General features: G+C 35.7%; 1 protein-coding gene across 12 annotated transcripts in view; it reads left to right on the top strand.

Moving 5' to 3' along the window:
* Atx-1 (Ataxin 1) overlaps nt 1–24,735 on the top strand; it is a 333,854-nt gene that overhangs the window by 298,400 nt on the left and 10,719 nt on the right. For 11 of the 12 annotated variants that reach the window (XM_074173589.1, XM_074173595.1, XM_074173590.1 and 8 more), the window contains 2 exons: nt 73–226; nt 342–1,215. In XM_074173589.1, the coding sequence (XP_074029690.1) occupies nt 99–226; nt 342–1,215 (1,002 nt within the window). In that variant the 5' untranslated portion in view covers nt 73–98. The remainder of the gene's footprint in view (nt 1–72; nt 227–341; nt 1,216–24,735) is intronic. The other variant, XM_074173600.1, reaches the window with a different exon arrangement.

Here is a 24,735-nt window from a genome sequence, read left to right on the forward strand (position 1 = left end):
GTTGTTCAATGAGAAAAATAAATGTTAAGTAATCATAATGCAGTTTTCAATATCATTTTCATTTTATTTCAGAACTGCAGTGTTGAGGCATTGAGCCGATGATTTCAGCCGGCGTGGAGGGAAGACTGCCCTATATGACATACCCGGAGCCCTGGAGGGGACCCCCGAAGCAGCCACCAGAGTTGTTTCTTAGGCCCGCTCCAAAGCCTCTACCACCCTCAACTAGGTACGTATTTTGAAACTTGAGAACACAACTAAATCTCTCATATACTCATCAGACTATTCAGTCTTTTAAACGATAACTTCAATGTATACATTTTCATTATTTTATCTCCTATCAGATACTTCGATACTTCAAAACCGTCAGACGTACCAACTGTATTTCTATCTTGCAACAGATACAATGGAGTTAACACCACTACCTATCCTAACGGAACAAGGTTGGCTCCGGCACCGAGTACCATAACCAAGTACCCTTCACCACCTTCGATTCCGGCTCCGGTTAACCTCACGCAGAAGGAAGTCACAGAGGAAATGCCGACGTACAGCCCCTATCGATTGTTTTCCCATCCCCCGCAGTTCCCCCACTTCGCATATCCTGTGTGCCAGCCACCATATATGATGAGGACTAACTTCCCTGCGACACCTCTATCGCCGATGGAGACGTTTTCACCAACAACGCCTACGACGACGACGTTTCTTTCTCCTCCAAGCACATTCAGTCCCCCCTCATCTTTGAAAACTGGTCAATCGCTGCTGAGAGAGAAAAAACTACCCCAGCAGTCAGTGGTAACTTCTACCTTGCCCACTTCTCCGTCAACTCAATCGGGAGCCTTCAAAGTCCCTTCCGGGAAGGAGGGTTCATTGAAGCACAGGATTCTCACGAGGCCAGAAGAGATCAGAAGTGGGCCACTGGACCTGCAGAAGCCACCAGAGGGTAGGAAAAGGTTGCAGGCCACGATGTCTCCTCCTAGATCTCCGAAGAAAACTTTAAATAACAACACGTTACCTAGTAACTTCGCCAAAGGATCTCTTATTCAGTTGTTCAACGGGGAATTGAGGAGGATAGAGGATATGCGTACTGAGGATTTCATTATTTCTGCCGAACGGAGCCCGGAGCTCAGATTGGCGGAGAGTACGGTGCTGAAAATTGATGAAAATCCACAAACAGAAAATGCTACAATTACGCTTACGTACAATAACAGGCGCGCACAGGTAAGCATTTATTTATTTTTTATATAATCTGAACATTTTTAAAATTAATGTTTCGAGATTTCTTCCAAGTTGTAATAGGTTGAAAACATACCTGTTTTTTGAAACAGTATATTACGCACCTAGGGAGGAAAGTACGGCCTTCTCGCCAGCAAAATTTTTACACCCGTCGTGCGTATAAGATTGCGAGATGAAAAGTTCCATCCTTTCGTTGATTTAGCTTTTTCCAATCATAGATTAAAAATTTAACTGTCGTCATGAATTTCAAGTTGTCATAGATAGTTTGATAAATATTCGTCGCTAGGTTACCGAGAGGAAAAGTGATATAAGAGCATTTTGATTATGTTTTTCAATCAGCTGACGTCTCCTTACGAACATCAACCCATAGAAGATGAAACTTGTGGGAAATAAGATTTTTTTTTTGTATTTATTCACCTTTCAGATCATTATGATATTAGACATGTCAATAATAAAAATAACAATAAATAACTATATAAAATATAAATGAATAAATATATACCTATCAAATAAAACAGGCACTATACAAAACACTACGAGCTACATACTGATGCAAATTTTAAAATCATAATATAATTATATACCATTAAAAGGTTTAACATAAAAATAGGAAGAAAAAGCAGTGAGAACAAGTTATATCAAGACATCCCTTTGCAGGAACTCGTCTAAGCTATAATAACCCGCGTTCGTCAATAATTCTTTGATATGTTTCTTGAAACTCACTAAGTGTAGGTCCTTGACATCCTGTGGCAGTGAATTAAAAAGTATGATGCCGTTATACCTAAGAGATTCCTTGAATGTCGAAGTTTTGTGTTTTGGGATGGTCAAGTGTTTAGTTCCTGTTGCATGATTATGAGTGACTGACTCGTAATTGAAATGAACTATGTTGTATCTCACATGAAACAGAGCTTCATAAATATAGATACAGGGGAAAGTTTATATTTTATATTTTGAAAATAAAGATCTACAGCTATGTCTCGGTGCAATGTCAAATATGATTCTCATGATTCTTTTTTGTAGAATAAATACACGTCTTGCGCCAGCAGAAGTACCCCATATCAATATATTTTGAGCCATGTGAGAATAGGCCAAAGAATAATAGACCCTTTTGATACCATCTAAGTCTAGCAACTCTTTGAGCTGGCGTATTGCAAACATTGACTGATTGAATTTTTTACACACATGATCAATGATAAGCTCCCAAGGCAACGGTTTATCCAAGTACATACCTAGGAGTTTGGCTGTATCAGATAGTTGGAAGTTATTAAGTTTCAAATGTCTTTCCCAAGGAGAAACCCAAGTGAATTATTTCATTTGCATTCAGTTTCAGCTGGTTTCTGTCACACCAAGCAATCATAGCGTCCATGACTGAGTTCATATTTAATTCTAACTCATCTTTTGTGTTACCAATCAGTGATATGGTAGTGTCATCTGCGAACATTACGGTGTAACCATGTTTGATATATTTCGGGAGATCATTTATATAGATTTAAAACAACAGCGGACCTAATATTGAACTTTGTGGTACGCCAAGCATAATATCTTGAATATGTGATGCAGTGTTATTTAGAGTCACATAATTTTATTTCTTACTGAATCAAAGGCTTTCGCTAGATCAAATAAGATTGAGACTACATACTTTCCTTTATCAATGTTATTGTAAATGAACTCAAATTTACTAGCAATAGCTATTTCAACCGATCTAGCTTTTCTAAAGCCATGTTGCTGATCAGATAACATTTTATATTCTTCAAGAAATAAAACAATTAATGAGCTCTTACATCATAACGTACAATTTCTAGCACGGGTTGGAAGATACCCAATAAATAGCGTCGTCCGAAAGAAAAAAGTTGCATACCGAATGATCAATTTTTGAAAGGATACTTTTCGCTCATAAAATTTATATCCATGCGAGTCTGAGTGTGATCTTTCATCAGAATTGTAGTACTTTCTGGCAACTTGATGAAGCATAGGAGAAAAGTTTAGAAAACGTTGATTTTTCAGTTATAGTTTCTGACTTTGCATTTATGAGCATATCGATATTAATATAACAGTTAACTCAACAAATCTCACTCACTGCAAGTTCTTTCGATAAACTGGTCTCATTTGTAGAAAACCGGCTCTTTCACACTTTTCTGTGAAATTTTCTGTGAAATAGTCATTTATTCTGTTTCCATCATTCATTTCTAAAATAAACAGCTATAAACGCATAAGACAATCTCAACAAATGAGGGCTTTTGAGACGAAATCGGCCAACTGAGAACATTGAACTCGATGAGGTGGGCAAGAAACTGTTTAAGAGTAGGTTCGAATGGGAACAATTACAAAAGAAAGTAAAGGTCACTGATCTGACACCCGCGTATCAAATTCCATATACAAAGGAACCTTTTTTTTCTGAGTCATACAAGAAGAATTCGATATTTGACATTGTTCGGCCAGTTAAGTTTGATTTAAGAACCATTTCATATCCTACGCACAGCAAGCTAATACCTGCGTTACATTCATCATATTCTGAAAGTTGCCACATCTTTGATTTATATGATTAGTCCAAATTTGCCGTTTCTCATTATTGTTCTGAAATCAGAAGTATAATTTAGTATATTCTATGAGTTTAGGAAAATTGGCTCAATAATAAATGATTAGAACCTGACAAGACGGCTAAATTATTTGGTATTCATGGGAGTTCCTTCATTAACAAAACTTAAGGCAAAAACAAAGTTGTCAGTCTAATCTTGAACCGCACTTTAAGGTTATGTTTTAAGTGGTAGGGATTTTTTTTGGGGATTTGTTTGGGCATGTTTGCCATTGCTTTATCAATTTATTATTCATCGACGGTAGGAAAATATGTACTTATCCATACCATACTATCCATAAAAAACCTTTTTCAAAACAACATGATGTCGCTCTCCTACACTGGATTGCTAGGTTTTATTTCAAGGACGGATGGCTCTTTTCTGAATAGAATCCAGCAGCTTCAAAGTATGCTTAGGGGCGGATCACCATACATGAGAACAGAAAGTCTGATCTGAGCTTTATAAAGCATCAAGAGTTGCTGAAGTATGTACAGTTTTCTGATTCGGAACAGCGTTTCAAGCCTTTGCAATTCCAGAAATATGATTCTGGCAAGACATATTGGTGTCCATTTCAACCCCCAACAAACCTATCAAAGCAGAAAGCGGAATTGTCTGTCCTGACATTGTTATATCCGGTTCGGATACATTTATCTTTTTGGAGAAAACCGATGCCTGGGTTTTGTGGCATTGAATTGAACCTGGTTACTTTCACCCTAATTTGAAATCACCTCTGGATTGTCATTAAGATGCGCAACCTCCTGCTGCCGGTGAAGATGTCCAGTGAAGATGTCCAGTGAAGATGTCCAAAGATGTCCGGTGAAGATGTCCGCAGCCAATGTCCTGGAATCCAAATGAAATGAGGAGTGTGCTTTCATCAGCAAAGCAATATATTGGATTCTCGATTTTTTCCAATAAGTCGCTGATATACAATAAAATGACGGTTGGAGATAATATGGATATCTGGGGAACACCAGCGCTGATGATTAATCAGAAAGGTGTTCAATGAATTTTTGTGGGTTAACTTGAAGTATCCGGTACATGTTTATTTTCCTGATAAATCAAATCAAAATGCTCGTAAAATACACAAATTATTTGATTTGTTCATTCCTTAAACAATATTACTGCGGGTGTTCAAAAAAATCAAATCAAGCTACTCCGCTTAGCTCAGCTTCAAACAAAAGTAATGACAGCACGACAAAACTTTCACTTGTAAACAACGATAGGAAATAAAAACTTGAGTCGATAGTAACAGATTGTTCCTCATACCAAGATATATGATGCATAACAATCTTTTCTTAACGTATGTTTATCACAGGTCAAAAAGAAGGCAAACCACATTCTGCACTCGTTACAATAGACACCAATCACCACATTACATTTAGTAAGAATATATCAACTAAAATGACAAACATTACTGGTTCCATTTACCACGAGACAAAAAAGTGTGCTCAGTTTAGAGCAAGTATTAATTCAACAGTCGCAAGAAAACACAAAATGATGTACCATGCTATCAAATATAACTGATATGGTTGCAAAAGTTGCACCAACCATCAGCGCAAGTTGTGACAGTTAATAAGAAACAAGGATCCGTGTGGATCTTACTGGAATCCATACGAAAATTACAGACATTGTTTCTGATCTCTAGTCGCAGCTGGAGAAGAGCGCATTGGTTTTGTAAACTGATTGGTGCAAAATGAGCAAATGGCTGGATATGATAAAACCAAACCACCCACCATCTTTCAGGCGGATAAAATAATACTGGAATAGAGTTACAGGACAAAGATAGTCGAAAAGGTGATTTCCCCAAAGCCAAAGGATGCAGACCACCTCCTAGAGGATAAAAAACCTGAGAACGTACGGGATACTGGCTATGGAGATATCAGTTCGGTGCGAGTGCGAGTTGACGTTTCTGCGATTGGTATTTCCGGGCTTGAATAACTTGGACCACCAAGCCACCCCAGGCTCGATTGCCCGAAAATAGAAGTTTCTTCACACAGTTGATGTATACAACAGTCAAAATCCCCGTATCATCCACCTCGCTCGCTTCTGAGCGGTCCACAATATGCTGCTTGGCATTTCAGTGAAACTGAGGTCTACCTAACCCCGTTTGGTTTGAAGTCGATCTCTGGTGCCTCAACTCCTCGTTTTCTTGAATGAATCTACTGTGTGTTGTGTTTGCATGGTGGTCCCCTCTGACTGGTATATGTAATACCGGATTGAGGGTGCGTGAGTTTTGTACTTACTAACTTTACGCGGAACGGCAACCTCAGAGTAAATCTCTGGTTTTGTCGACCTCTTGTGCTTATCCTTCTAACGGAATCTGGAGTTATCCCTATAGTGCGTCATGGAGACCATAAAAATCACGCAGAACTAGATTGAAGTATGCCTAAATTCGCTCGAATATGTTTTCGGTATCGTTTTACAGACAAGTACTGGTAGCTAAAATTCAGGATCTGGATCTGATGTGAGAACTTGTCCCAGGCAGAAGAAGTACACAGAATGATAAGAAGCAGGATTGTCTTGATAAGGAGCAGTTTCGCTTCGGGATCCATATTACTTCTGCATTCTAGGATAGGATAGAGGTTGTGTCGAGCATCCACATCTGGGTTACCCCAAATATATTGCTTCTTGCTTTCAAGGAATCTCCTGTCCGTTGAATACGACGGGCTGGAGTTGATGCTAATCTAAGATTGGGCCACTCCTATAATCTATTGTTGTTGCAGCTATCATGTAACTAGCGAGTTGCTGGTGGATCTGAAGAGAGTCAATTTGTTGAAGTTGTCTCTGAATTGCTGTGTGAACCGAGAAGAGTTGGTTGGCGGGAAGAGCCTTGTGATCCAGTACAACCTAAGTGTATCGGTGGTAAAAGCAGTGGGGGGTATCATAGTTATGTCCATACTTTTGTTGTATTACTTGTATTTGGTACATTTTTTCTGTTTCTCCTTCTTCAAATCTAGAAAGTATCAGTCGAAGGTTAGTTGCCAAGGGTTACGACTTTGAAAATTTTATGAAGTTTAAAGTTGCATAAAGTTGTTTAAAGCAAAGCAAATCGTTATTTAGCTTTGACATTCACTCGTTTCTCTGTACGATCCATGAATATATTCGAGTAGGTGGTATGATTTGAAAGTCGACTTTTCTTGCAGATGCCACAAACGGGAACGAGTTTTCATGAATTTCATTTTGTTAATCACAAATCTCTCAAACGTTTACGAATAACAAAAACATTCGAAGTGGTGAACGGAAAGTTGTTTTGAGGCAACATGCGAGTAACACGAGTCCTCATATGGTCACCGACCTTGCTGTACCTTGCCTCTGGCGAAATATTCAACGCCGCTGTGGTGATACTAATGGAGCTCGGACTTTCTTAATCACTGGGTTCGATTTATTCAAAACTGTTACCATTTCCTTGGAACGTTGAGGCCAATGACACACTTAAATCAGGTTTCATCTGAGTTGAGCGTTAACGAATGCCTGTGAAATACTCGAAATATAACTTGATTGAATTATTCGTTGCTATAATCATATTCTGTTCCATAATCAGTATATGATCCTGATACTGTAAATACTTTGAAAGCCTTTCAAATTTTCATCATCACCAGTCTAGATCAGTAAAATACAAAAAATAATAGCGTACAAGTTTCTGACAAAATTCCTATCAACTCATTACAAATTTATTGGGAGCATTGTTTAAAAAACGAATATCTTTATGTGTTCAAAATGGCATTATGATATGACGGCAACGTCATATCCTTTTTTCTTTTATAGGTCTAAAAAGGTCTATGATGGTTTATTATGAATTTTTGAAGGATACCAAAATCCCATTTCAATATGTAAAATAATGGTCACCTACACTGCTTTTCTTTAATGCCCCCCCTTTAATTTTTTGGACGGTTCAACTGAAAACATTGAAATTTGGGATAATGACATTAATGCATGAATACTTTATTTTGAAGTGACAGATGAAACTTTCAAGATGGCGACTGGGCGCCATCTGGGAAAAAGAATTGAATGGAAAGGGGGGTCTTGTGACATATCTTCTTGAAGCTCCTGACAAGTGCTTCACAACCCTAGAATATAATGTCAATATCTTCAACTACAACAAAATGGCGGAACTTTTTGACATATGAACAGCCTATCCGATATTTCACTCCGAACATTTTCGAACACAGTGACGTCAATATCTCGACAAATATTTATTATTCTCTGCCGTATATTCAATATTGAAGCAGGTTCACTTTCGTATACCTTTTTCTCCAAATAGCCCCCGAAAAAAAGTCCAAAGCTGTCAAATCTGGCGAGCAGGCTGGCCATTCTGTAGGACCTCGATGGCCAATCCACCGACCGGGAAAAGTAGTATCCAAATAGTTTCTTACTTGTCTGGAGTAAATGTGGTGGTGCTCCATCTTGTTGGAATACAATATCCATATAGAATTCATTAGGATTCGCTTCGACCAAGAGGGTCAACAGTAGTTTCCAGCATATTGAAATATAGTTCCCCTATTAAATTTTGATCAATAAATAGAGGTCCTACAATCTGGTTTCCCAATATTCCTGCCCAAACGTTTTTTTTTCTCTGGATATTAGGTATGTGTTTCCCGGAAAACATGAGGCTTGGTGTCACCCCAATAACGGCAATTTTGTCTGTGAACATTGCCGTTTGAAAAAATGCATATTCATCACTAAAACAAATATTGTGGAGACAGGAAGGATGCCTTGCAATGGTTGCCGTCATGATTTCGCAGAATTCTGTTCTTCGATCAGGGTCATCTTCAGTTAATTGCTGTATTATTTTAATTTTATATGAATGCTACCTATTCCTCTTCGAAAGTCTCCACACAGTAGAAGGAGACACCTCACAAACATTCGCGACGGAATAAGTAGACTGTTCAGGATTTACTACCATCTCACCAATTACTTGCACTTGCAGTTCTTCCGGAATGGACGGATGACCTGGGGGCTTTTTGTTATGAACACTACCCGTAGTTGTGAATTTGAATACAAGTTTCCTCAAATATTTTCTACAGAGAGGACGATTCGGAAAACGTTCATTGAAAATCCTTTCGGTCTCGCGTCCCACCGTAAATGAAAATCGCTTCAATTTTTTCTTCCAATGGACGAGAATTGACCTTTTTGGAGATTCTTGACATGGTACCTTTCTACTGGTAAAACCGAAAACTAAATGAGAATATTCTAACTGAGCAATGATGTTCATTATTGTACTGGCATTTTTTGTAGTTTTTATGAACAAAAAATAACTTAACAAACAAAATTAAAAGGATTATTTCTAGAAATATCGATGTTAATGTGTTTTTTATCAGGAAATTATTAAATGTTCCGCCATTTTGTAGTAGGTGAAGATATTGACTTCATATTCTAGGGTTGTGAAGTATTTGCCAGGAGCTTTAAAATGATGTGTCACAAGACCCCCCTTTCCATTAAATTTTTTCCAGATGGCGCAAAATAAAGTATTCATGCATTAATTTCATTATTTCAAATTTCAATTGTTTGAGTTGACTCGTTCAAAAAATAAAAGGGGGGGACATTAAAGAAATGCACTGTATAATGTGATAATTGAATAGCTATTTATACTATAATTCCAAAATAGTAGGCACAAAATTATCAAAAATGACTGACGTTTTTGCCTGAATCTGTGTTGCAGTGGCGTACGAAAATTATACTGAAGAGATAAGGAAAAATGATGATAAAATTGTAGATTCACATCAACCTTGAGAACATTTTTTTTGTTTCAATGCAATGATGATTCTGATAATTTAGTGCCTATTATGGAATTGTATAGGGTCTTTTTATAGAGGTATAAAACTTTGAAATGGAATAAAACAAACATGAATTTTTGAATTGACATGAAATTTACTTTCTTGGAAAGATAATCTGCATTTCAATTCAAATATGACTTCTGGCGTATGACTGCCACAGCCGGCTCGGACGTAGTATAATCTGGAGGTCCAAGTGGTCAATCGGCGTAGACTAGCGACTACACATATCCCCACAGAAAATGGTCTAGCGGCGTTGAATCACACGATCTTGGAGGCCAATTCACGGGTCCGAAACGTGAAACTATGCGGTTACCAAACGTTTCCTTCAATAAATCAATTGTGGCACGAGCTGTGTGAAATGTTGTGCCGTCTTGCTCAAACCACAGCTCCTGCACATCATGGTTGTTCAATTGATGAACGAAAAAGTCAGAAAACATGGCTCTATAGCGATCACCATTGACTGTAACGTTCTGACCAGCATCATTTTTGAAGAATTACTGACCAATGATTCCACCAGCCCATGAAGCAAACCAAACAGTTAGTTTTTCTGGATGTAACTGTGTCTCAACATACACTTGAGAATTATCATAATTAGATATACAACAGTTTTTTTCATTGACTAATCCATTCAATCAAAAGTGAGCTTCATCGCTAAACAAATTCGCTTCTGAAAATCGGGATGCACGGCAATCTAGTTCTGGGTCTATTCACCGAATCTACGTCTTGCTAGGTGATCGTGTGGCTTCAATTCTCGCACTAGTTGGATTTTTTAAGCACGCAAACCAAGATCTTTCTACTTAATCTTCCATAAAGTGAATGGATACATATCCAATTCCTGTGCAGATGGCGGATAGACTGATTCGGGTCTACGTTACGCTCTACAGCAGCACTGAATACACTGTACGACGTCTCTGTAGATGCGTATTATCATTTAGAGCAGTGGGTCCTCAACCTTATAGTCATGCGGGACCATCTGACAAAATTTCTGTCAGGCCATGGACCACCAAGTTGGTTAATTAGTTTGTAGTTAATATAAACCTCAACGCATATCAGGAGTGGCATCCAACCGATTTTGGTGCTTGTTTTTAATAATCAGAAGCGCCGAAAACATAGATAAGTCGAAAAAAATAAAGTTAGGTAACCAATAGCAATGTCTCGAAGTTTTGGTGAAGAAATTGCTTTTTGGCTCCAAAATTCTTCAAGATTAATTCCTGATTCGAATGTATCTTTTAAGTTGCTGTCGTGTAGCATATCAATTACTTCTTCTTGAACTTCATCAGGCACCTCAGAAACGTTCACAATAAATGGATTGCGGATCAGTTTCTGAATACTTTTATCCTTGCGGTCGGGAAAATAGCGATTGAATTCAATTTTCAAGTTCTTCAAGTGTAATATGTTCTTTTGTATTTCTCCTTTAGTTCCAGCACTCTGTATATTAAGCTTATCAAACACTTCCGACCTTGTTGATCCATAGCTCGATTTTAGCCATAGCCGATTTTATCTTCATAAGCAAAAATATTGCTCATGCCTTGCAACTTAAAATTTCCCGACCCTTAAAGTAGAAGGTTTGATTTGTTCAGTTGCGCAAAAAATCGACCAAATAAGTAAAATATATTTGAAATTTGGACTCGCAAAACTAATCAGACAACTCTTTGTTTTCCTTGTTAGTTAATATAATTTTACTTCCTCTCTTAGTTCGTACAACCTCAACAACATGTTTCCTTTGGAAAGCCAAAGCACTTCCGTGTGGACAAGCAAAGTTTCATGTTCAGAGTTCATATCAGAACACAACTGTTTGAAAAGACAAGTATTGAGTGCATTTTTTTCAATGAAATTGACTAATTTTATAGCTATTTTCATCGTCAAAGCAAAGCATCGCGTCTTGGAAGCGTCTTGGCAGCTAGTACTTGACGATAAATAACGCAGGGTTGTCGTAATTGCAAACGGATTTTTATAAGTTCATATTTCTCCATATATTGACTTATTGTATCCATAACATCTGCACCTTGCGACGTTGTTTCAAGTTCTTGAGAAAGTAATAACTCTTCTTCAAACAGTTTAGCGGCGGGTCGCATTGTATCGTGTCGACTCATCTAACATATTTATTAGGATGGCTCCGCGGACCGCTTGGGATGCTTCCAGGGACCACCAGTGGTCCGCGGACCACTGGTGGAAGCGTTGTTCAGACGTCAGTCTATTCAAATGCCAAACCAAACTAAACATAAATCACTTGGCAGCTGACAAAATGGCCACCAGTTAAAAAAGTATTGTCAACTTAAAGTTCTATATCTCTATAAAAAACACCCTTTACTAAAGTCGCATACAAGATTGGTTCTTATCAAATAAAAACGTTAGTTACCCCAAACATTTTATTCACATTATGATTTCCCTTCACACCATACGAACTCTATCGCGAGAAAAACAGTTCCTTCTCTCAAACCGGTGCGTAATGAAAAATGGTTACAATTTCCAGTCACTTTGACGGTCGAAATCGGTAGATAGGTAGCAACCTATTTCTGGATTAAAATCGTGATTTGTCTGTGAAACTATGTCAAAAAAATTTAGGTACATATATCCTGCCAGCCAGGTCATAATAACATGATAATTTCAAAAAATACACCTCACGATTTGATCTTCACAAACTTTATTTTGAAAAAGATATATTTTTCAAAATAAAATTTGTAAAGGTCAAACCGTGAAGGGTATTTTTTGAAATTACTATGAGTCTTCAACAAGTAACCGCCGAATCAATCAGAAAAAAAAACATGATAATTGTAAGTGAATTTTATAATATTTCAAATTGAGAAATATTGATGCATATCTACTTGTAAGTTTGCGTAGATTTGCTATATCGTAATCAAATTATACCATATTATAATTAATGAGTCTAGAAAAAAAGTGTTGCTATGTTGTTGTTGAAGAAGCTATAATATTGAATATCTATGAACCAGAAGTGATTCTTTGTCTAATTCACGTTCAAGGTTATTTTAAAGAACTGAATTCCAATATAAAAACCATAATTAAATTTTCTGTGTAATTTATTATACTAAGAAAAGAAAGATTTTCAGAAAATATAGAATATATTTCTACAGTATTCATCGTTACATAAAATATATGAAACCATAAGCTGCGTGAGCTACAACTATTACCACAACATATACAACATCAGCCACATATTTTTCTTCATTAACTCAAAAAAATCAGCAAATGAGAAAAAAAATCACATTTACAATGTATCTGTGATCAAACATACACCGGTGAAACTACAAGGCCCTTCAGAATAAGAAAATCTGAACACCAGAATAATATGAATAAGAAGGTTTCGACATGTTATAGTGTCTTCAGCTATTATACATGTATATATACATCCTATGGGTATCAGAAAATATGTATTTTTACACGCTCTATATTAGCTTCACCTATATGTATGTATGTATGTTTGTTTGTAACTCTACATTTCATTTCATATCGGGATTTATATTTGACAGAATTATCGACATTATTAATTGATCTATTCGCGGGCAGATGGCGCTGTACGAAACCTCCTTGATATATCGATATTATTGCTTGATCTATTCGCGGGCAGATGGCGCGGTACGTAACCTCATTGATATAATTCGAACTAACTTTACATGTATTTCTTCAATTGGAAAAAATATTTTTTTTATTAACACGCGTGCTTGCTGCTTCCTTGGTAGCTGATTTTCAGGTTCCCTTCCCGGAATCGGAAAATATCGATGGTCATTTTTCTAAACAATATACGGCTGATTGATCCCAAAATTTAGATAAAATAAATATAGTTAAAAAGACTAAAAAACGCGCTTTTATAGCATACAAAACTAAAAAATGAAAAATAACTATAGATTAAAAAACTAAAAACACGCTTTTAAAGAACATCGCTAAATAGTTGAAAATATTTTTTTTAAATAAGCTTAAAACAATAAAGAATGAAAAATAGTTACTAGTATTATCGTGAAAAAAGTGTGGGCGTATTTTTCTTTCGTTATTTTTTGAACTCATTTAAAATAAATATTTTTAACTTTTTAGTTCGATGTTCTTTGAAAGCTTGTTTTTTTAGTTTTTTGAACTGTATTTATAATATTTCATATTGAGAAATATTGATACATATTATATACACTTCTAAATTATCATAGATTAGCTATATCTTAATTAAATTATACCATATTATAGTTGATGAGTCTAGAAAATAATGGTTGTTTTGTTGTTGTTGAAGAAGCTATAATATTGAATATCTACGAACTATAAGTGATTCTTTGTCTAATTCACATTTAAGGTTATTTTAAAGAAATGAATTCCAATATAAAAATCATAATTAAAATTTAAAATCAAAACAAAAATCGACAAACAAAAAACCTATTCATTTAATACCTCATTAAAATTTCTGTGCAATCTACTACAATAAGGAGAGAAAGATTTTCAGAAAATATAAAAAAATATTTCTACAGTATTCATCGTTACATAAAATATATAGAAACCATAAGCTACGTGAGCTACGGCTATTATTACAACACCAAATGCTACAACTGTTACCACAACATATAAAATATCGGCCACACTTTTTCTTCATTATTTCCAAAAAATCTGCAAATGAGAAAAAAAATTATATTCACAATGTGTGTACATATACCGGTGAAACTCAAAGCCTTTCAGAATAAAAAAATCCGAATACCGCAATAATATAAAGAAGAGGGTTTCGACATGTTATAGTGTCTTCAGCTATTGTACACCGGAATTTTAATCATTTTTAATCATATGAGTGTCAGAAAATATATATTTTTTGAATCAATACATATCACTATACTTTTTGTTTGTAATTTCCACTGATAACTCTGTATTTATTTTGTCTTTCATAGTTATTACTTTTGAATACATTTCATAACAAATTCAAATAGCTACTTTTTGGTAAGATAAGAATGGTTCAAAAATATAGTTGATTATTTGCGATCCATTATTAAAATAATTAAAATTCTGATAAGTGAAGACCATACAGCGACACCTTCACGTTGAAAACTGTGTGCTACACACCCTGTATACTCAACGAGAGAAAATCACACATCAATGATTTTTCATTAAACCCACATAATTTTTCAAGTAAACTAGGTATGATATACTATAGTTCCTTTCTAGCACGACACTGAACCATGAACAAGGTAATTTTTGTTAAAAGACCACATAGCCAGTCTTGGACGGGAAAGAACGTCTCAACAATTCATCGAGCTATTGCAGCCTCAGGATATACCGATAAAAATTCCGTTCGTTCATCGGAACGATACGCTAATGAATAGAGCTTGCGTGTTTTACAAAAGTCATCATGGAAGGTACCGAACATTAAAGAGAAATTTGTCTCGGCGCCACCGTTGAAAAGCTTTATAGTCCGATCAAGAGAAGTTTCGAATTGCGCAAGAACACTAAGTTCTTCCACGTCCGGAACAGTGAGAAAAGTGGTTGGCTTTTTTATTTTTTCCCAGATATTTTCCCCAAAATAAATTCCCAACAAGTTGTTTTTTTTTGTAACAGGCAGTCTCAGACTGATGTCATCTACACTGATTTTTCTAAAGCGTTCGATAGACTTGACCATAGTATTTTTACAACCGTAAGCAGTACGTCAATGACCTCAAGTCTGTCGAATATATATAGTCACATCTGGTGTACCACAAGGATCAAATCTAGGACCTCTACTATTCAATATGTTCATTTATGATATCGGAGCTGGGATTGATGTCAATTTCCTTTTATACGCCGATGTATAACATGTTCTAATGGTTGCGAACGTCTCGCCCTGAATTTAAATCGCGTTGCTACATGATGTCGGAAGAATAATATATCTCTCAACATATCCAAATGTAATGTAATGTCTTATTACACAACTACGTCATAAACAATTAAGTTCTGGAGCGTCCTGACACACTCACTGATCTGGGTGTTACTTTTGATTGATCCCTCTCTTTCAATAAACTTATTGACTCTACTCTAACAGCAGCTTATCGCATGTATGGATTCTTAGTTAGAAATACAAAAGCCTTGAAATAGCTTCAACATTGAAATTATTTTATTTCACTTTTGTTCGATATAGGCTGGAATATACATCTGTCGTGTGGAGTCCCTACTATCAGGTTCATATAAATCAACTAGAACCCCTACCAGATTATACAAATCAAAAGACATTTCTTAGCTTACTGACAGTTCTGTCTTTAATTTTTTATATAGATAGATCATATAGATTTACAAATTATATTAGGTATGTAAGTAAATATTATTTGTAAAAGCCACTGTTACCCCCTATTCTGTAATCGGGTTCATCTTGTAGAATCGTGTATGAAATAAATAAATAAATAAATTATATGTCACAAGTACTAGACTATCCTCCAGTGGGCCAGAAAATAGTATGATCGATGACGATGAGAGCATGTGAAATAGAAAACTAACGATATATGCGGTTCGATTAAGTTCAAGTTTCAATAGCAAATATCTACTCAGTAACTAAACCAGATTAGGAAATAGGTCAAAAAGAACAGAAAGGAATTGTTTAAATTGAAAGGGTATATTTTTAGAAGAGATTTATTTTTGGGAAAGACAGGTTTTGGCTTTTGGAATCATCCAAAGAAAGGAAGAGCGAAATCAATTTCAAAAATTAACTTTATACAAGGATGTGTAGATCACAATGAATAATATTGTGTAGGAATCCTGTAAATTATATCTGATTCGATTCCATTACGAATGTTTGAAATACAATTCAGCGTTCATATAAAAGTATTTTTCTTTCGTTCAATGTATATATGAAAATAGCTGTTTCAATAGGGTTTTTTCTTCCAGCTTGTGTCTGAAAGTTAATTTTTGAAATTGCTTCCTTCCTTTCTTTGGAAGACTCCCACATTTTTTGTACCAAGATGGAGAAGTAGAAAGCCAACTTTCTTTTCCAAAAACAGAAAGGAATATTATAAGAGCACACACAGGAAAAGAATCGAAAGAATTCTTCAACTGCATTGCATTACTGTCAAGCAGTAAAAATTACTTTCAACTCTTTCAAAGTGAAATCATTATCTTCGCTGCGTCAGCGAGGCAGCATTGATATCCCATTCAGTTGAACCCCATTCAGAGGCGTTCCTAAAAATGGCCTGTTACTATATGTCCCATCATCAGTTCTCCATAATACGTCAGGTTTACCAAACTACTACACTAAAAAATAGCAGATAACAGCTTTTTAGTTTAACTAATCAGGTTTCTTACTCATTGGGTAGAAATCTAAAATGTAATCAGCGATTCCTTCAAGATCCACTGATCTGAAACCGAAGGGAGAGGGAGATATGATATCCAATAAGCTGTTGGTCGGCTATTCTCAAGCTATTCAGGGCAAAAACCAGATGATATGAATGGTACGTCTCTCAGAACTGGAACTGCTAATATTTAAGAAAAACTTATTGCCTCAACATCTATAGGGCCAGTAGTCTAAGGACTAATAACAGTTTAGCAAGTATCGTTGAACAATTCAAATGTAAACAAGGCAGTCGATCCTGCTTTATATTCGCTCCTGCTTTTGATTGAAAGATCGAAAGATACAGGTACAGTTGACACATATTTGCGAGAACTACCAAATTTCTATTTTTCCTGAACAATATCAATGTTAGGTACTAGAAAACACTATAGCAGTACCTGATGGATGTAGAATGTGACATCGACTTGTCTATATTGATCGGACTATTACAACAAAATCTGAAAGCTCGTGCAAGATACCGAAGAGTAGGCCTGGGCCGTTCAAGGACACCAGGTCCCGGAACCAAGCGACTCTTCAGCTCCCCCCTCTACCTCTCCTCCCCCAACTTGTGTAAGTAGTACTACGAGAAATTGTACGGGTAACATTCCACTACAACCAGATTTATAACACAACAACGTACCTGATTAAAGAACTCGTCTGGTGGCTGCCAACAAATGCGCTGTTGCCACTTATATGGTCGTCTTTAAATACAAAACGAATTATCGCATAGAATGATTGACTTTGGAACGAACTGCAGGACAGTGTGCCCTCTCTGAAATAGCAATACAAAGTTGAAAGTCATGATGGCATCAATCTTCATCATTTTATTGCCATAACTCGGTTTGTTTTGTGAAGTATCAAGTAACGAATCAAGAACTGCAGCATATGTTGAATACAAATAACGAGGAAACTACTTTGAAATGTGACATTTAATGAAATACTATAAAAAAATAAGCAATACTTGTCATTATGACAAGTGATATGTTGTTATGCTCAAGACATTCATAGCGATCAAAGCCAAATGAATAAAATAAAAAGTTCAAACACAAAATGTAAGTACAACAAACACCCTTCGTCCACGCAAAATCCATCGACGCAGTTTTACTCAATAAATTTACAAGGATCCATTAACAATCAAAACATTCAACTACATCTTCCTTTTGTGTTTATCCTTTGGATAAACACTATTTCGAACAGAACTTGCGAAAGGAATAGCTTTTCAAATTATCTGTAGCCTATAATACTCAGCAAACCAGCTTCTTGAGTTCATAGTTTTTGAAATTACTATGGATCTTCATCAAGAAACAGCCGAATCAATCAGAACATCGGTGATGTGCTTCGAAAATAAACAATTTTTAACAACGTTTATAGAAAATATATATATATATATTCAACTGCGAAAAACCTTTGACTGGCGCGACTGAATTATTTCATCTACATAATGATTCTAAAACATGTAATTTCTTGATTAAGTATATCGTTCGAAGTCTTCACTGCAGCTTCATGGGATTATTGCCCTTCTTCCCGTCTTGTCATGTCATGCATTCCAACAATTTCGTTTCTTGAACTAGTAGTTTTTAATTGGATGTTTGGTTTATTCTTTTGATTGCTTGTCTTTATTACTCACTGCCTAACATTCACATAAAACATAAGAAATTGTCTCTGTCCTCTTGTTACAGATTACGCAGTCACTGTCTTAGTTAAACAGGTATATTTTATTCAGTTGTCCCTTGAATGAATAATGTCCAGTGAATCGCCCTATAATTATAATGAACCGAACTTTGCTTTGTTAAAGTAGTTCGGTTTTCTTCATATGGGTCTTCCCGTATATGTCCCAAATATGTTTTACCAGTATTGTGTTTTCTACTAACCTATTCTCACAGTTATCAGCTTTTTCGTCCCCATTGATTCCTACCTATTCTGATACGAAGATAGAGTTATTAATCTATTTCGGGCCGCCAGTCTACGTGCCCTTTTGTTTTATTTTCTCAAGGACTACAGGAAAATCCTTAAAGCACTATATAAGCTGTGTCTGTGCCAAAGTAGCTGTTTGCATTGGGTTTGAATCGCTGGAGATTAAATCCATTTGGAAAAACATTCTCAGAAAGTTTATCCCTCATTAACGCAGTTCTCCAAGTGAAAGAGTTCAGAGAAAACTTCAGTTATATTCGAAACCAAATATTCCAAATATTTAATAATATGGTAGTTTACGGCTTTCTCCATCATTTTTGATATCACTGACAGCCATCTGTTTAAAAAAATATATGTTTTTCCGTTAACCCTCTGTCGCAACCCTATGAACGACAACTCTCAAAAGTCGGAACTTGTGCGAGCTAAGGACTAACGAGGTCTTAGCGTCCAACGTGTGATTCATAAGAAGGGTTGGACTATGGGAAGTGAAAATCGATCGTCCGGCCTTGCGGCTCGAACCACTGGGTCACACAAGGGTGGTGGAGCAAAGCACCCACGTCAACCCATCAGGCTACCGTCTCACCAATCTACGTGAAAATATTGATCATTCCACTGAGGCTTGAAATTGGTGCTTCAATAAATGTTTATCGAATCGATTGACTTGTCGATTAATATATCGTATAAGTTTCAAAATAATCGTTAGAACTCCTACTTTCTCGCACCATTATGCAACGCCGCCTCGATGATGCCACAAAGCGTGCTGTCATATCTTCAACGTTTATCTCATCTTCGATGTTTATTCTTGGAAATGAGAGGCGAGTGTTTATTCAAAATTACATTTCATGTCATCGGCCCGTTGCAATCGAATACGTCATGTGTAGAATGGCTCCCGCTTGTGCTGCTCTGTTGGAATGTCGCATGTGTCATGGATATGGAACAGCGTTTTCATAAATTCGTCTCGACATAGTTTTTGTTATGGGACCATAAATTAGACAAGCAGTCATCGCTAACGTTTCTCATAAACATTCCTTAAGATGTTTTTGATAATCTAACTTGAAAGGTGACAGCATTCTTCTTGGATCAAGTCTATACCTTAGGAGAAAATTGAATGTTGACGGGATATTATGTGAGAATTATTTCAATAAGAAACGCCATAACAAATATTGAGGGTTATTGGATTGAATATCTGTATTTGGATAATGGAAATATCGAGTACACGAAAGTATTTGGCATTCATGAAACAGTTGTATCGGTTATAAAATGTTTTCAAGAGAACAACCACACCCAGAAAAGTCTAGAGTTCTTTAACATACTTGGGAGAATATCCGCAAATGAATAAACCTTTCATCCAAATGAACATTTCATCTTTATCTTTTTTTGCCAATCGGAAACCCATCCAGAAACTCCACAAAATATCTTAAATGTCATGATCCAAAAGATGCTTCTTCAAGGACAATAGATATCCAATGGATGTATCATGGATACCAACTAATAGTTCATCAAATTGAACATCACTAATACTTTTACGGGCGAAATATGGACTTCAGAGTAGTCCAGAGATGACAAAAATTAGTACTACTCCCAAACACTTCAACTACAACACTCGTCTCGATGCGCATTTCAACAACCAGTAGTTAAAGCTTTCGCTTCTAATGGAAAGCTTCTTCTGGGCCTATAATTTATTGATTCGTGAGTTTTTTCGCCATTGAATAACATTACAAATCATACTTACAGTAAAAATGAGTTAAAAACAATAAATTGAAGATATAAATCGATAAAGAAAGTTAAACAGGTATAGGATTAATTTGGGTTTGACAAATGTCATACCTTCCCATAAATGTAATTTTTCAATGAGTATGATGATTTCATAATCTTTGACTCTAAAGAAAGAGTTATAGATTGATACAATTTTCATTGGGCATATAACATTGGGCAGATAAAAAGCAATACGTCGAAACTGAAGGCTATCAAGTGGTTAGAAAATTCTGTGGAAGCACACATAAGCATGGGGGAACGGTTATTCTCGTAAAAAATGAGATTTTTAGACAATGTCAAAATTTAGACTACGTTATGTATCCTATCAATCGAGTTGACATTTGAATGTTCTGCCATTTCGTTTGGCAAGGACACTACCATAATATGTTTATATAGATCACCTAACAGTATTGTTAACTTATTCCTTGTGCAACTATCCTCTCTAACGAATATAGTTACGGACAAGTTTGAAAACGTGTTTATATGTGGTGATTTCAATATCGACAGTTTAACAAAAAATGTTAATACATTTACGACATAATCGAATCTTATGGATTGATATTTCTTTTTGACGCACCAACAAGAATCGAAACTTTAGGCAGGCATGAAACTGTTAGTAATATAGATTATGTTTTGACAAACACTTGTAGGACTAGTTCGCTTCTAGGTAATTTTGATCTAGGTATATCAGATCATTATTCACAAACTGTTACCTGGACAAAAGACGTAAACAATTGAATGTATCTACAAATACTATCAATTCTAAGGAAAAACGTGAATTTCGAAAACTTAATGAACTCTCCAAAGCTGAATTTAAGTCGCTTCTTAAGGATAATATGGAATTCCTCAATAAATTTGCATCTGTCAACTTTGCCAATATAAAAGAAGCAGATCAATGAAAAAATTAATCTTTCTTCATCATTGAGGCGCAAAATTGATGACCTCAAGTACTTGAATCATTTGAGGAAACACGAGAACTCTGAAATTTGTAATAATGCATATAAAATAATTGAGAAAGCTGTTGAAAATGAGATACGTCAGGAAAAAATAAATCATTTTATAAAAAAAGTCAATGAATCCAGCAACAAAAGTAAAACACTTTGGAATATTATTAAACAGCCCTCTAAAATGAGAATAGAAATAGAGAATAGAGAAATTAGTATACCCTTCCCTCAAGCAAAAAATCTCAGACTTCTTGGAGACATTTGATCGAAAATTCTCATCCCAGAAAACTTCCCAATAAAATAATTTTCAATACTGACAGTAATATAAATTCCAATGTAATCAACAGTAATGTATGTATCAATTTTTCTTATAAATCTTTACCTAACCTTGAAAATTTATCTTCAAATATCATAAAACTTTTTCATAATGAACAAAATAGTAAAATATGCCAAAAAAATAAAAACTATAAAGAATTTGAATACTAAATTGAAAAATAAAACGGATACTACCAAAAAGTCAAATGTGCTTCATAACATTTCTTGTAACAATTGTAACTTGGAATATATTGAAACAAAATCTAGAATTCTTAATGATAGAATAACTTTACATAAAAATGATATAAAGCTTAACAAGAAATCATGCGCATTAGCGCAACATTCTATAGAAACAGAACATAAACCAAATTACTCTAAATATCAAAGTTTTACATACAGGAAAAAATATTTCAAAAAAACTTCCATTAGAAGTGAAAGCTAGCAAAGTAGAGCAAATTTTTTATTTTTTGACTAAGAGACCCCGTTAATCCATTTTACTGTACATTTCTCCAGTCTTTTATATAAGTGAGTGGGAAAGTAGGAATTCAAATAATAGAATGATAATTAAAACTACTTTTGAATACTACTTACTCATATATATACATTCATATAAAGCACTTCACTAACTTTCTTCGAAAGCTTCTGATAATTCCTCTTCTATATTCTGTTTCACTATCACTATGTCGTCATTTGAATCATTAATGGATTTATTTCGAACAAAAATTACTTATTTCATCGTTTTCTGCCAGTATTCTTTGGTAATATTAGATACTTCTTTTTTAATTAGCTCTATTACCTTCTTATCAAATTTTGGAAAATTATTTTTACCTGTGATGCTTTATTTCAATTTCCCCCAAATCAACTAGATAGGATTTTAATTAACTCTTATCAAATTTTGGAAAATTATTTTTACGTCTGATGCTTTCAATTTCCCCAAATCAACTAGATGGGATTGAGAACACAAAAATAGGGGGAAGTCTCAGTATGGTGTGTCCATATACTTTTTCAAATGTTTTTGTCTGTAAAACTTCAAGTAGTTGGTTTTTGGTATTGTAATCTTCAAAATACAAATTGTTATCCATTAGAAAACTTTTTATTTCATCTTTTCTTGAGTGCGAGTGATACGAAGTTTTGTCAAGAACTATTCCGCTATTCGCATCCAAATTTGGGATCAATGTGTTTTCAATCCAATTCTCGAAAATATTAGCTTCCAAGTTCTTATGAAAGTCAACATTGCATTGAGTTTTTTTTCCACATAATTTCAAAGAATTCGGAACCCATTCTTCACTTCCTTCGCAATGCACAATGATTAGTTGCAGTCTATTGTTTACAGGCATGTTAAGCGTACACATTCTCGAACCATCAGTCCACCCTTTCGTAACTGTGTCGTGAGTGTCATACTTCGTCCAAATAGAAAATGAGCCGTTGTTCTTGTCTATATTTAGTTGTTTGTTCTAAGTATTTGTTACGCAATTCCACTATTTTTCTGCTTTCCATAACTACTTGACGTTTGTTTATTATTTTAAATCTAAATCCTAGTTTCTTTATCCAATTCTGAAGAGTTATGATATGACTTTCGAAAAACTTATAATCTTATTCAAACCAGACTCATCAACCGTAAAACTATCAAAAAAATTACTTGAGAGTAGAGATCCTCGTAACTTGCATTGAACCCGTTTCGAAAAGACCTACTAATTCTAAATCGGAATAACAGGAAACAAAAGATTACAGAAAATAGCGATCTATTTCAAGACAACGTTAATCACCAGTAGTACGCGTGGGATAACTTTCCACCTAATATTCCCGACGAGAAATATCCTACGATGGATCCTTGCCAAAGAACGTTACGATAATACTATTGGCAAACGTTTACTTTGGCTGCTATTATTAGCACCTCATTCTGAATTTTTACATTCTCATTCGAGCAGACAAAATAAATATATAAACAAAATAGTTGGCCGGTTTCATAAACATTTGGAATTGGACGGGATATTTTCCTTAACAAAACTGAGAAAGTTGTTTTTGGCTAACGACATGTGATGTAATAACAATCAAAATCCTACCCACGTATTCAAGTATGTGTAGTATCTAGTTGATTCATTTAAGTTTTAACGACTTTTCGATTTGATTAATTCAATTCCATGATGAATTTTTTTCTTTATGGGAATAATTCCAATAACTATGACGTCAGCTATGGATTTATTGTCTAAAAAAACTTGATGTACTGACAAACAGAAACCAATATTTGCCCAGTTTTTTTAATACCATTTTTCATTTCATTTCTCTCGAAAATCTCAATAGGAAGTGGTATCTGGTATCTCTAGAGTAGAGAGAGTGAGTGTAGACTCACAGCACTTAGGCCACATGTGACCCATTGTACATCCTCCCGAAGAGTTGTCCTCCTAGGTCATCGTCCATCCTGTCCATTCCAGAAAGGTGAACTGGTCACTAAGAGACATCTCCTTTATATTGGCAGGTGTAGGCCAAGACTCGCCGAACACACACTCTCTTTGGTAACCTTGAGGTGTCTCACGGTGGCCTCCACGAAGGTTTTGGAAGGTGCAGCGGTATTACTGCCGTTGCGCAGCTTCTTCAACCTTCTCGGAATTCCCTTCGTGGAGGTGCACAAGTGAGGGAGCTTTCCTGCAGGAACAGCCGGTTCCTTGCCTTTATTCGAAGCTTAGCTCTTGGCGCCCGCCGCAGGAAGTGCTTTTGCTGTTGGAAGTGATCTGCTTGCTATGTCCAGCCTCATTCCAAGCGGTAGATTAGGGTGGACAGTTTTGTTCATTCACAGCCACCGCCTCAGATTGATGGGAGCACTTCTGTCCAGCCTCAGGATTGATTTTTTTTTGTTGTTTCATTCATGTGTGTTTCTACAAGTAGCAAGGGAAGAGTTGGTCACCTCTGGCAGAGCCCCGCATTACCAGAGGTAGGCTGATTACAATGTTTTGCCCAGTTCC

This window comes from Leptinotarsa decemlineata, unplaced genomic scaffold, assembly GCF_025532065.1.
Source record: "Leptinotarsa decemlineata unplaced genomic scaffold, Ldec_3_MD MMD2_tig00000251_RagTag_RagTag, whole genome shotgun sequence".
NCBI lineage: Eukaryota > Metazoa > Arthropoda > Insecta > Coleoptera > Chrysomelidae > Leptinotarsa > Leptinotarsa decemlineata.